The following is a 14,285-nucleotide window of genomic DNA, read 5'->3' on the forward strand; positions in this document are numbered from 1 at the left end:
TTGCTGGGTCTCTACAGACATCTTTTCTCTATCTTGAGCCACTGATGACCTTTCTGCAGAGTTCCTGGTAAAATTCTGTTGTTGTTGTTGTTCAGACATGTCCAACTCTTTGTGACCCCATGGACTGTAGCAAACTCATCTTTGGAAGATGCCTTAAAGCTTTTGAAAGCTTGGGAGCTTAAATTACATGCAGACATTTCTAAGCCAAGAAGGCCAAATGCGGTCCTTGCAAGGGACTAATGACAGAATTAGCGAGAGAGATAAATAGTTTTGCTCCTTAGGAAAAAGAGACACATTTTACCCACTATGTGGACGCTATGTGCACCCACTAATATAATTAAACTGTCATTACTAGTCAGCATTGCCAACTTTCCAAAAAGGTTTCCTAAAGTGGAAACGATTTTTAGGGTGCATCAGAACTGTATGAAAGGCTTGCCCCGCCCCGCCCCGCTCCGCTCAATAAGTCTCTGAATCGGTAGATCTGGGGTCAGGGCTGCGTTTCTAACAACTCCAGGAGATGCTGATGCTTCCCACTGGTGGCTGGGTGGTTATGCTTTCAGAAGTATCACTGTAATGAATCTGCTGGCATTTATTCAGTCCACACTACTAGTGAGTGTTACAAAATGCACATGAACTCCTACATCCCCAGTTGAGTGAACAGAAGCTAAGGTTGAATGACAGATATAAAACAATGCTTGAAAATCTTGATCTAGGAGCCACAAACTTCACTATAAGCCAAGGGTTATACAGTCACGACTGGGCAGACATGGGGGTTTGGCAATACCAATGAAGTACTTAGGCTAAACTGGAATGCTGCTGGGGGCAGCAGTCTCTAGTCGCAATGGGAGATACCGCTGTGTCAAAGAACTGGACCACAATCATGAACATGGGGTTCTTTATATCATCATGACTCCAAGGCTTGGATGGTTTCTAAAGGCTGGTATTTGTTGATGTCTTACAGAGGTTAGTTCTGTGCTTCAAGAGGCTTTTGCAAATATTAGTGGTTTTTTCAACTACAGAGAAAGAAGAGGTCTGAGACAGCTAGCTTCTTGTTTAGGAGCTTGCTGGAGCAAGGGTGCTTAGCAGTGAGATAGTTTTGGTGGCCTCATCTTCGTCAGGGAGGAATTTCACTTTTTCTCAGAACACAGATCATTTTTCTAGGCTCTGCATGCCTAATATTCAACATAACTCCGCTGAGAATGCAAAAAGGTTTAGCAGGTGACCAGTTGAGGCAGGAGGTGGCTTTGGATGTCCCAGCCCCGCTAGTGCTGTCTGCTCCCATGTTGGCAGGCTGCCCACTTAACTATATTTACTCAGGGACTATGGGAACTACTTCCCTTTCAATTTGGTTCAGCTAAGAGTCAAAGTCAGCCTTCTGTCCCAACAGTAGTAATGTGTCTAGTTACTTCTGTAATCTGATGATCTCATTTGAAAAAATCCTCTCTAGTCTATGGTGACTCTTAGTGGATATAACAATGATTAAAAAAAAATCTCCTTGGTATCTTGGCAAACTTAACAGTCTGTGAAAATCAGGGTATTTCTCATTAACTGGTACATCCTTCTATAACTGAAAAAAGAGAACTGAGATGGACCAAAACTGTCTGCCAAAAAGATGCACAACATAGTCACTTGCAATCTGGGGACAGAATGAAGACACTTCTCCGGGTTGCTCTCTACTGCCATCAGTGGGTTGAGGGCAGTGGTGGACAGGCAGAATGTTGACGTGGTTGAGAGGGGCTGTTGAGACCTCCCTTCTGGAGCACAGGCCTCCCTGGGAAGGAGGTTCATGGTCCTGAACAGGGGGTCCAAGTCTGAGCCGCTTCCTTGCAGAGCACAGGCCTGGTAGTCCTTCCGTATCTATCTCTTAGTGAAGAGGACTGACTAGAGGGGCCCTTCTCTCTGGGCACCGAGGACCTGCTTGTTGACTCCCAAACTGAAAAGGGCAGCAACCTGCTTTACCTGGAAGCAGAACACACTTCAGAAGTAACTGCCACCTGCCCTGAACATGTGGTCAGCTTGTTTTAAAATAAGGGCATATGCTGCCCAAACACCTTGCTAAACACAGAAGTGCAGTCCTAACTTGTGGTTATTGATGGTAAAGGTGGAACAGGTTAAAGTCTGAGTAACAATATCCAGGAGAAGTCTCAACTAAGAAACAAAGACTCTTAGTTTGAAGTGAATTCCGATATCATCCAAAGCTTGGGATGCAAAATGGCAAGGGTCAGCAGTGAAAGCATCACTTGGAACTTGTCGGAAACTTTCAGGTCTTTCTGAACTTCCAAATCAGGCTGCATGTTGTTTAAAATCCCCTGGTGACCCTTCTGCAAGTTCGGGAAAGAGCACACTGCCCTCAACTAAAGAGGAGGAGAGGCAATGGTCCGGGGAAGAGAGGACCACTTCCAGGTACACCCACCAGCTGCAGAACGACGGCAGTTCCAAGGTATGTCTACAGCCCTTCACTGCCGCTAAGTCATGTGTTTGCACAGGAATGGTACAGAGGAGAAAGGTACCCCAGAAAGGACCCCAGGGCTCCAACCTGGGGTCTAAGAATTAGTTGAAGTTTCAGAGTATCAAATGATTTAATTACAAAACTCAAGTCCCTTTATTCACTTTCTAAACACAAACATGAGAAAAAAATAAACACACCCAACTCACTAGCCCTTGCACGACAGGAAGAAGCCCTAGATGGAGAGCCTGCCAATGTTTCTCCTTGCACTTAAGTCTGCATCTCCTCAGGCATTCCAGGGTCCTGCTCCTGACACCTCTTGCAGGGGAAAGGAAGTGGAAGCTAAAGAGTCACCTACAAGGGGGTCACAGTGACCTTACAGCTGTTTGATGCTACTGGCTTGTAAACTTTGATTTGCAACTCTCAGAAACTGATAGTATCAAATAAGCATTGTTAAAACCCTACCACCCCTGGCTAACTTTTACTGTCAATTCTTTGAAACTGCATCTTTAGGACTGGTTATGTTCCTTCACTGTAGCTTCTGATTATCCTCAAGCACAAACCCTAAAATCCATACACAGTCTCTAAGTTCAAGTACAAAGGTTCGCTTCAGGACAAACCCCAAAGTGATGTAGTGTTTCTTACTATGTCTGTAGTGTCTATGGGGTGTCACCCTCTTGGACAGGCTGGCTGGACGGCAGCACAACGTGGGGCCCACACGGCCAACTTTTCTGTAGCCCCACTTGCTCCCTATTCCCTTGACACCGCCCCACAGTCGACACTGAATTCTGAAGTCAGTGAGGACTTCGGCCTATCTTCATTCTGAAGTTGTGCTCTTGTGTAACTGAATCCAGGTCTTCACCGTTAATTCAATGGAGCTTCCAAAACATGTCAGGCATATTCTAAAAAGAAAGATAATCAAATCAAAATATTAGTTTTGTGTTATATTTATGTTCCCAAAGGAATTAAGCTAGAAAGAAAGACTTGAAGCGAATATTTTATACTCCATAATGGAACTGAGGTTTTCTCCTAATGTAGGCACAAAGGGACAATTTGTCTCATGAGTTCCCCATGCGAGCCTGATGTTCTTGCTTTGTTCACTCACTGATGCTTATTTTACTAATCAAAAATAACAGATATCTTAAAGACACTTTTCAAAGAGACCACCAGTGTAGAATGAGAGGGTAAGGCACACCGTGACGGTTACCCGCGGTGGCTAAGAGTCCACCACGGCTTACTTGGTGATAACTGCATATGTTTATTAATGTCTCCCGACCCTTGCAAACAGCATTGTTTTGTGCATCTAGAGCTGATTATTAAAATTAAATTTCAAATGTAAAAAAAAAAAAGGGTGCTCATAACAGAAGAATCCCATGGTAATGGACGGTGGTAAACTGAAATCCTTAATAAATACTATGAGGAAACCCAAGAGGGCTTAAAGTGGATTCTGAGTGTCATTTGGGAGGCACTATAGAATGCACTGCTTGGTTTTATATTCAAATTGTAAGGCCCCGTTAACTCATGTCTAGGGGAGAGACTCACTTAGGCAATTTCAGCACAAGACTTTAATGTAAATTTGGCGGGTGCATACCCAGCATCCCAGCTGGTTTCTAATGAAGCATCTATTCATGGCGTAAATGTTCAGCTCTGCTGGCACAGAAAATCATACTCACTGACATAGGAAAAGGCTACTAATGAGTTCTCAGTAAAAAATGACTCACAACAAAATGAAATCCATTTGCAGTGAACAGTTTTCTGAATAGAAAGAAACATGAACCTCGGTAATGGCTTATCCCTTTTCTATCCATTTCCTATATTGATAAGCCAGAGGTGAATGCTCCTGGACAGAAGGCGGGACACTGACTTTAGGAAGCGTCCTGGGATGGAGCAGCAGGGTCCTGGCTTTCAGGCTCTGGAGGTGGTGCTGGCACGGCTTCTTTTTTCTGGGCTGCCAGGAACTCATGAATTGCTCGTTCTATCTGTGGTCTGAAGATGTGGTTCAGTTTGGGATCCACCACCTGGGAAATAATTCTGTCCACTCCAGCTTCCAACATCCCTGACCTTGAGAAGACAAACAAATTATTCCATTATTAAGCCTGCAAGTGTCATGGGAGAGCCCACTAAGTGTCCACCTGGTCCAAAGCACAGCCCCATGAGAGTGCTTTCAAAGTGCACTGAGCACATAGGGTCCAAGCCGTGGTCTCTTTAGAGGGCAATTCATTATTCCTAACTCACAATCTCATCCACTCCCAGCGCAACCTTCTACAAAAGAACCAAACAAAACTCTCCCAAAGGCAAACAGTAACAGTATGGTCGAAAGAATTGACGCCATGGGTAGATACGAAAACCTCAATCTAGCAAAGCCAGCAGGTCACCCACTTGACTCCACTTCCCTCAGTATCTGTTCTTCCACACGTCAAAGCATAAGTGGGCCCCAGCAGCAACCCGGCTAAGCCCTCAATCTTACACAGCACAAACCAGTCAGGGCTGGGAGGGCTCACAGCATCATCAGCAACTCAACAAGGCCTTCCAGCTGTGCTACATACAAAGTAACCTGGGAGCAAACAAGTAAACAGACAAGAAATAGACTGTTTCTAAGCTTCTAAGGGGCTAAAACACAGCCCCAGTGCTTTCTGAAACAGAACAAAAACTAGTCAAAATGTCTATATTCAAACATTAGGAGTGGGTAGCCAGGAAGATTATGGTCATAGGAAACAAATCATGTTTGGAACATAGTCCACGCAGGGTCATGCTGAACTGTTCTCCTCAAAGGATGAAAATATTCAAATGCCATTCACAGGTGTGGTGGACATGTTTTACTTACTTTCCTTCAGACTTGAGTTCTTGGGCCATTCAAGCTTTTGCTTGGGTATAAATAGGTCCTGAGGTAATGGGGCAAATGGTGTGTCAGGGCACAGCCCAGGAGACAACCGAGCAAACACACGCAGTGATGAGTGAGATGATAAACAGGCCCTGAACTGGTTAGGCTGAGCAGTGAATACAGTGCTCCCTAAAGCCAGTGGGGACTGACAGCTTATCAACAGGAAGCCGAGATGTAAATGGACCTCCGTGAGCATACAGAGGCACTCACGAGCAGACCCCAACAGACAACGCGTGCCCATGGAACACCGAGGTCAGCAGCAGCCTGTGGGTCAGCGGGGAAGCAAAGCCACCTCTCCCGAGTCACAAGCCAAGGGCTACTGACCTCCATCACCCCGCTTCCTGGGTCAGGTTCCCAGGTGTCTTTACTGGAGGTGAAACTCTGACCAAGAAAACAAAGTCCCAAGAGCATAGCTCCCTTTCTTGGAGATTTTAAAAGTGCTAGGAGGAAGTAAAAAGTATTGTCAGGTGCCTAAAACAGAAGATGAAATGAACAACTATCACGTAGTTTCCTCTGTGCTGCAGACAGGGACACAGCATCTGGGCCTGAGCCACGGGGCTAGCCAGCCAATGCTGAGGGCTGCGGCGTCGTACTGGCAGGGTGAAGGAGCGAATCTTCACTGTAAAACGTCATTAGAATTGCCTCAAATTCAAAATGTTAGCAGGAATCACAGACAAAAGTCTCATTATGACATCCAAATCCATGTTTTCAGGTTAAATGCATTCTAGATCAAATCGAAAAGCAGGGAATAATTACGTAGGTGGCAAAACTATGAAAAAAAAGCAAGAAATAAGAACCATCCAAGTGAGGAGTATGGTCAACTTCTGAGAGGAGGACGGGTACCGGGAAAGGTGGGAGGCAGGGCTGGGATAGCTAGGGCGTGGGGTGTGGGCGTGCTGGTAATGTTCTATTTCTCAACCTGGGTGGGACTACAGGGATGTTCTAATACTTGTTATGCTGCATTTCTGTTGTAAGCACTTTTCTTTTCTTGTTGTTACATTTATTTGTGTTACACTTCATATGAAAGATATATGAAGAGAAGTGCCACATGCATACCTCGAGGATATCAACAAGCATTAAAAATTAACAGTAATGTTGACAGTCATGCCATTATTGGCACCTTTTCAAATGTTTAAAATATTTTGTGCTTTGTTTTGTTAATATGGTTGCCAATCTTTTAGAAGGTAGGGTTAAAAAAGTTTCATCTGATTTGTTACTTAAGCTGTCAAAAATAGTTTTTTTTTTTTTAAACACTGGCAATAACTTATATGCAGAGTACATCATGAGAAACACTGGGCTGGATGAAGCACAAGATGGAATCAAGATTGCCGGGAGAAATATCAATAACCTCAGATATGTAGATGACACCACATTTATGGCAGAAAGCGAAGAAGAACTAAAGAGCCTCTTGATGAAAGTGAAAGAGGAGAGTGAAAAGTTGGCTTAAAGCTCAACATTCAGAAAACTAAGATCATGGCATTTGGTCCCATCACTTCATGGCAAATGATGGGGAAACAATGGAAACAGTGACACTTTATTTTTGGGGGCTCCAAAATCACTGCAGACAGTGATTGCAGCCATGAAATTAAAAGACGCTTACTCCTTGGAAGAAAAGTTATGACCAACCTAGACAGCATGTTAAAAAGCAGAGACATTACTTTGCCAACAAAGGTCCGTCTAGTCAAGGCTATGGTTTTTCCAGTAGTCATGTACGGATGTGAGAGTTGGACCATAAAGAAAGCTGAGCACCAAAGAACTGATGCTTTTGAACTGTGGTGTTGGAGAAGATTCTTGAGAGTCCCTTGGACTGCAAGGAGATCCACCCAGTCCATCCTAAAGGAGATCAGTCCTGAATATTGACGCTGAAGCTGAAACTCCAATCCTTTGGCCACCTGATGCGAAGAACTGACTCATTTGAAAAGACCCTGATGCTGGGAAATATTGAAGGTGGGAGGAGAAGGGAACGACAGAGGATGAGATGGTTGGATGGCATCACCGACTCAATGGACACGAGTTTGAGTAAACTCTGTGAGCTGGTGATGGACAGGGAGGCCTGGCGTGCTGCAGTCCTTGGGGTCGCAAAGAGTCAGACACGACTGAGCAACTGAACTGAGATTGAGCAATAACCCATATAAGGACCACTGCCAGACGTGAGACGGCTGCTCTGAGTGGCAGCCACTGTCCCCTTCTGTTTGAAGGACTTCTGTGCCAGTCTGCTCACCAGAGGAACAAGGCTCTGGGTAACGAATCCAAGATGACAAGGCACTGGGCATCTTCTGGAATCATGCTTCTTCTCTAACTCTGAGAGCTTTTACAAATTTTAGTTTCATTTAGAAAGATTCAGATTTCATCAGCCATATTGAAAGTGCTCTCATGCTAATAAACATTTGTTTATACTTTACAAAACTTTTTTATTTTTAAATTATATATTCATAGAAAGTTGCAAAGAAATACATAGGGAGGTCAATGCACTCTTTACCCAGACACCTCTAATGCTTGCACTGTGCACAGCTGCAGTACAATATTGAAGCCAGGAACATAGGAGGAAAAATTCTGTAACCATATGTGGTGATGGATGTTAACTACTTATTGCGGTGATCATTTCAAAGTATACACGAACTGAATCATTATGCTTGAAACTAATTACACCTGAAACCAATAAGCTGTATGTCAACAATACCTCTGAAAAGGCGGGGGGCAGGCAAAAAGAACCCCAGAAAACCAGCATGGATACTCGACCTCATTTACATCTAGCTGCACTTGGGCGTCTGCATACATAGCTCCGTGCAATTTTATCGTAAGAAACTTCATGAACCACCACAAGTAAAATACTCACTTGTATCCCACCCTCTTCCAGCTACCCTTTCCTAGCCACACTCATATCTGCCCCAACCCTAAGCCCTAGCAATCACTAATCTATTTTCCATCTCTATAATTACATGTCAGTTCACGAATGTTATGGAAGTGGAATCATGCACCATGTATCTTTCTGATACTGGTGTTTTTCACTTGCCACAATTCCCCACCATTTCTCTTTTTAAAGGGGAAAGCATCACAAGCTTTTAGATATTCCAGGAGAGCGAGTGGATCAAGAAAACGTGAACATAAGCACTGGTATCAAGAACAAAAAAGAAAAAGCTTATCTCAGGACACCAGATTTCATGAGCCACCTCCACTTTTGTGCCCAGTGACGCGCAGAAGTCACTTGGATGAGCAATCAACAGCACCTCTTTAACTGAGGTTCAGTTTGCTATTATGAAGAATATACTTTAATAAGACCTCATGCCTTCTTGAACACTACCATTACACTTTAGAGGGGTCATGTGGATTCAGAAAATCTGTATAACTCACACTGGCTTGTGAGAAGATCCGGCTGCTCTTGCCCAAGGCTCAAACACTGATATATTGATATGAACTCCAGTGTATGTTTATGCTATGCTGAAAACTTCAAAGAGCCTAAAATACGTCTTAACAATTTGGAATACCTTTCCTGGTAGAGACGTGCACAGGAGGCCTCTGTAGGTATTAAGAATTTTAATTGACTTCTTTGCTTACCTGAACTTAACTGGGGGGTGGGGGTCTGCTGCAACTTGTATGTCATACTTGCTAGAAGGTACCATGCACTTGGGGTGCCCCAGGGGGCTCAGAGGTAAAGAATCTGCCTGCCAGTGCGGGAGGCACAGGAGACACAAGTTCAGTCCCTGGGCTGGGAAGCTCTCCTGGAGGAGGGAATGGCAACCCACTCCAGTATTCCCGCCAGGATAATCCCATGGACAGAGGAGCCTGATGGGTTATAGACCATGCACTTGACCAAACAGGGCCTTTCACTGGCCTTCTGAGTCACAATTGTGGTTACTGCCTTTTCACTTTCAATTCTGCTTACTTACTGAACCACACTCTGCCTCAGACCATTTCGCAATTGGTTTTTGTTCATCGTGGGATTCCATTCCTGCTTGTCCAGATGTGTTGACACAAAATTATCCACTTTTTGCCTCAGGTTTTGGTAAGCTGGCTAAAATATTAAAAAAAAAAAAGGGGGGGGGGAGGTCAGAAGTTACATGCACCGAAGTTTTATAAATTTACCATTCACAACACAGATTTTCATAGGAATGCAGAATTTCAAGTCCTTAAATACACTCCCTGCACATCCATGAGGGTCACCATACAGCATAGCCGAGCGTGGACTAATGACCAACCCGTGTGCCTACTTTAGGGCACGCATGTGTGAGTGCTAAGTCACTTCAGTTGTGTCCAACTCTTTGCAACCCCGTGAACTGCAGCCTGCCAGGCTCCTCTGTCCATGGGATTCTCCAGGCAAGGATACTGGAGCGGCTGCCATACCCTCCTCCAGGGGATCTTTCAGACCCAGGGATCAAACCCATGTCTCTCATGTCTCCGGCACCGGCAGGCCGGTGCTTCACCACTGGCGCCCCCTGGCAGGCAGGTGTGAGGCCAGATGCTCTACTGCCTCACGTATCTTTCGGATAACTCGAGGCTGGTCCTACTAGTTCTCTTCTGCATTCATGTTACAGGATTTAGGGTTAGAAAAAGTAAACAACTTGCCTACAAGGCTAAAATGTGGCAAAGCCAAGGTCAGACCCAGGCCGTTTCCAAATCAAAGGAAATGCGTCCCAGCCCAGCTCCACTGCTTACTAGCTCTCAGACTTTCAACAATTCAACCAACCTGAGTCTCAGTTATTTCCATCTGTAAAACAGATATTACTGCCCCACTTACCTCATAGGGTGTTCTCAGCAACAAGCAAGGGCCCACGAAAGCCCTCTGCACAAAATGAAGCCACTCAGCCCTCACAAACACAGGCTGAAGTCAAAGTCTATGGAACACTGGGAGAGGCTGACAGGAAGCAAAACATAAGTCCCCAAAGGAGCCTGACTGGCACTCAGTTCAGTCTCTCAGTTGTGTCCAAATCTTTGCGACCCCATGAATTGCAGCACGCCAGGCCTCCCTGTCCATCACAAACTCCCGGGGTTTACTCAAACCCATGCCGATCGAGTCAGTGATGCCATCTAGCCATCTCATCTTCTGTCGTCCCCTTCTCCTCCTACCCCCAATCCCTCCCAGCATCAGGGTCTTTTCCAATGAGTCAACTCATTGCATGAGGTGGCCAAAGTATTGGAGTTTCAGCTTCAGCATCAGTCCTTCCAATGAACACCCAGGACTTATCTCCTTCAGGGTGGACTGGTTGGATCTCTTTGCAGTCCAAGGGACTCCCAAGAGTCTTCTCCAACACCACAGTTCAAAAGTATCAATTTTTCAGCACTCAGCTTTCTTCACAGTCCAACTCTCACATCCATATATGACACTGGAAAAACCATAGCCTTGATTAGACGGACCTTTATTGGCAAAGTAATGTCTCTGCTTTTTAATATGCTGTCTAGGTTGGTCATAACTTGCCTTCCAAGGAGTAAGCTCTCCTTGACTGGCACTACTGCTCTCTAAATCCAACTAGTATGAGGAGAACAAAATCAGAAAGGAGCTTGATGAACACAGGGAATGCGTGTGAACACAAGGAATGTGCATTCTGAGCCTCCAAGATCTTCTGGCACCATCAGCTGCTGTTGTCCAAACCTGGTGTAACAGTGTGCATTGCTGTTTCACACTTCACTCCTCTCTCCTCCCACTGTGGCCAGGGACCACTTCCCTACCCCACTGATGCTGCATTTAACAGTGTGATCTTCTTTGGCCAATGAAGTGCCTGGTAGCTCAGCTGGTAAAAAATCTGCCTGCAGTGTGGGAGACCTGGGTTCGAGCCCTGGGTTGGGAAGATCCCCTGGAGAACGGAAAGACTACCCACTCCAGTATTCTGGCCTGGAGAATCCCATGGACTGTATAGTCCATGGGGATTGCAGAGCTGGACACGACTGAGCGACTTTCACTTTGATAATACTGTGTCGCTGACAAGCAGTCCTGAATGTGGCTGTGCCATCTGGCATGGCTCTGGTACTCTGGTGACCTTCTACGAGGGTATATTCTTTGCAACCTCTGTCCCTCGGGCCTGGGATGTAGGAAAAGTACACATGCAGAGATCTTCCCCCAACCACAGCTTGGACCTAAGCCCAGGTTGCCTATAGCTTAGCCACCAAGTCTATCTAGATCAGCTGAACTTTAGCTGACTTGCAGTCCCATCAGCATGCAAACAAATGCTTATTGTAAGCCACTGAGATTTGGTTTGTTATGTAGTGTTACTCTGGCAAAAGTCTGTTAATAGTCAGGTAGGTGACACTGACAAAGGAATCAAGAGGCCTCAATTCTGTGAGTGGGCTCTTCCCAAAGGCCATGACTCACAAACAAAGACTCTCCACCAAACCTGAAAAGAGAAAGGCAGAGAGATGGATGAGGACTAAAATTCACAGATACCCAGGTACTATCCGCCTAGCAAGTCCTTCTTACTGGTAACCATCTGCCCCTCTTCACGGGGTAGGGCGGTGGGAGCCACATTCTCCTGGCCACAGGGGTGGCTGCCTGACCCACATTTAGACAATGCAGGTATTTCCTGGGATTTTTTTTTTCCTTAACTGTAGTCGTTTTGAGAGGAAGAGCTGTAAGATGTAACCAAGGGTATGGTAACTCTGGATGACTCTGCTCTGCAGTAACATAGGGTTAGATAGCCCTGGTGGAGAATTCTTGGTTCTAAATGCATCCCTACCCTTCTGGCAGTTTTTTATTCTATCCTTCCTTAGATTCCCACGGGTCAACAGATTCTCCCCCTTTGCTCACAGGAGTTAGAATTAGACTTGTCACGTGTAATCATCAATCCTGATACTCTATCTTTTACTATTCAAAATAATTCACTCAGTTTTAGGTAGGATTGTTTACTGAAAAGGACAAAGGACAGCTAATGTCACCAACCAAACTCTAACTTCACAGACCCTGACTATATAGAAAAGTCCCTTCAGTTCATGAAGTGAAAGATCTACAGTGTCTGTCACTAATGTTTTATTATACTATCACTTTCTCTTCTTAATCTATCAGTCTATTCATTTATATTTTGGATGTATTGCAAAGTAAATGACAAACATCAGCAGTACACATTCCCTGCCATGTGTCTGCAGTCTGGGGTGGAGCCTAACAATATGCAAATCTAACAAGCTCTTAGGCGACGCAGAAGATCCAAGGACCACACTTTGAGAACCATGGGACTAAAGCAACAAAGGGTGTGCCTGGAGACATACTACCTCAAGAACTAAAACAACCTGGTGACAACCAGAAAGAACATCTAAGGAGGTGTTAAGTGGTGAAGGCTCCAATTCCCTCTACCCCAACAGACTCTCAATACCGACTAAAAAAAAGGTATATTACATCGGTTAAGCCACATAAAACCTAATGAGACATAAGAAACAGTGGGGAACTTGCGATGGGAAGCTGACAACACCCAGGACTGGAAAACATGGAAGCTCTGTCAATACGTATGTTAAACAAGAAAAATTAAGTATCCCGTTTCAAGGAGAGAACTACTCCATGAGTTTTTAAATCTTAATAACAGTATACACTACTTACTACACATATTATCTGGTCTACACTTCAGTTTTCTACGCCAGAATACACACTTAGAGGACAGGATAGTGACTTGCTTGGCCCTGTGTCCAGAAACCTAACCAATAAATGTTTAATGGATAACCTATCTTTAAGGCCTAGTTTTAAGCTCACAATCTTCCTGTGAGGTAGGCAAAAGATTTTCATGTTGGGCTCAGAGAGGAGAAATCACTTCCCTAGAGGAGCCTATTCAGTAAGAGAGCCTCCTATGTCTACAACCACAGTCTTGTGAGAGAAACTTCTGAAAAGGGAGTAAACAAACATTTCAGCGACTACTCTGTCTGACACTTAACACCGGTGACTTCACTGAATACAAATGAATCTGGGCAAGGTCAAGTGAAACAGCCTTGTATTAGCTGGTTGACCTTGGCATTAGGGTCTAACAGAGAATCTTTCAACCAATGATGGAATACAAAATAAGGGTGCTGGTTCTATGAAAATGTACTTTAATTAACTGCATACGCAAGCCTGCAAATCACTGAGCTAGAGAAAAGGAAGAAAGGCTGATGTTTGTGCATTCAAACCATTCATGCTTACTTACCTGGTTTTCTCCAGTGTTCTTAACATCCTCAGATTTGTTACTGAGGTGCCTAAAGGAGTCTCATCTTGGGAAATACAGGGTCGAGGCTGTGAAACCGGTATTGGGTCCCCAAGTTCAGAGATGCTGCTGGGCTAAGTCGCACAGAGCAAGGATGGGGCGGGGAGCCGAACCCACGTGGACATCCCTCAGAAAGCTTCCTACACTGCCCCAAGCGGTCTCCTCGCTGCTGAGATTTGAAAAGTACCTTTTGTTTTTCTCTCCGATTTGGAAAGGCGAAGCTGCAGCCCTAGCAGCCTCACGCCCAGCCCGCCCCCCATGAGCCCAAACGGCCTCAGCTGACCTTGGTGTCCACGTCGGCCAGGCAGTCCCGGCGGAAGCTGTCAAAGAGACCCCGGCTCTTGAGTTGCTCCACGATGAGCGCGATGAGCTGCGGGTCGCCCGGGGGCAGTGAGGCCGGGTTGATCGGGCCGCCGCTCCCGCCGGCCCCTCCGGCGCCAGCCGCCGCCCCCGCCGAGGCCGGTCCCGAGCCGCCACCACCCACCGCGCCGGTGCCCCCGCCGCCCCCGCCGTCAGCCATGGCTGCGCGCCGGGCCCGCGAAGGGGCCCGAGTAAGGCTTCCTCTCAGGAACAGAGGGCCTAGGTCGTGGAGAGGTGGCGGAGGGGCCCGAAAAGGTGAAAGCGGCGGCGGCGGGGGGGACGGAGGAGGAAGGGGCGGCGTCGGCGTCGATAGCGGCCGCGGGAGTCTTTCAGGTAGCAGAGCTGCTGCCAGAGGCGGCGGAAACCGCCCGCCGCGTCCAGGACGCTCTCCGAATGACGCCACCGCCTCCCTTTGCATTGTGGGGCGGGAGGTCTTCCGGCAGGCAGC

At 46.0% G+C, this 14,285-nt stretch overlaps 1 protein-coding gene across 1 annotated transcript; it reads right to left on the bottom strand.

The window, feature by feature from the left end:
* Positions 1-2,560: 2,560 nt before the first annotated feature.
* On the bottom strand, positions 2,561-14,222 carry BOD1 (biorientation of chromosomes in cell division 1). Its single transcript, XM_043887632.1, has 4 exons — positions 13,761-14,222; positions 9,215-9,339; positions 4,311-4,507; positions 2,561-3,348 (listed from the first exon to the last, which is right to left on the bottom strand). Exons 1-3 carry the CDS (start codon positions 13,995-13,997, stop codon positions 4,312-4,314), a joined length of 558 nt encoding a protein of 185 aa, XP_043743567.1. The 5' UTR covers positions 13,998-14,222; the 3' UTR covers positions 2,561-3,348; position 4,311.
* Positions 14,223-14,285: the final 63 nt, after the last annotated feature.

Source organism: Cervus elaphus, chromosome 25 (genome assembly GCF_910594005.1).
Source record: "Cervus elaphus chromosome 25, mCerEla1.1, whole genome shotgun sequence".
Taxonomy (NCBI): domain Eukaryota; kingdom Metazoa; phylum Chordata; class Mammalia; order Artiodactyla; family Cervidae; genus Cervus; species Cervus elaphus.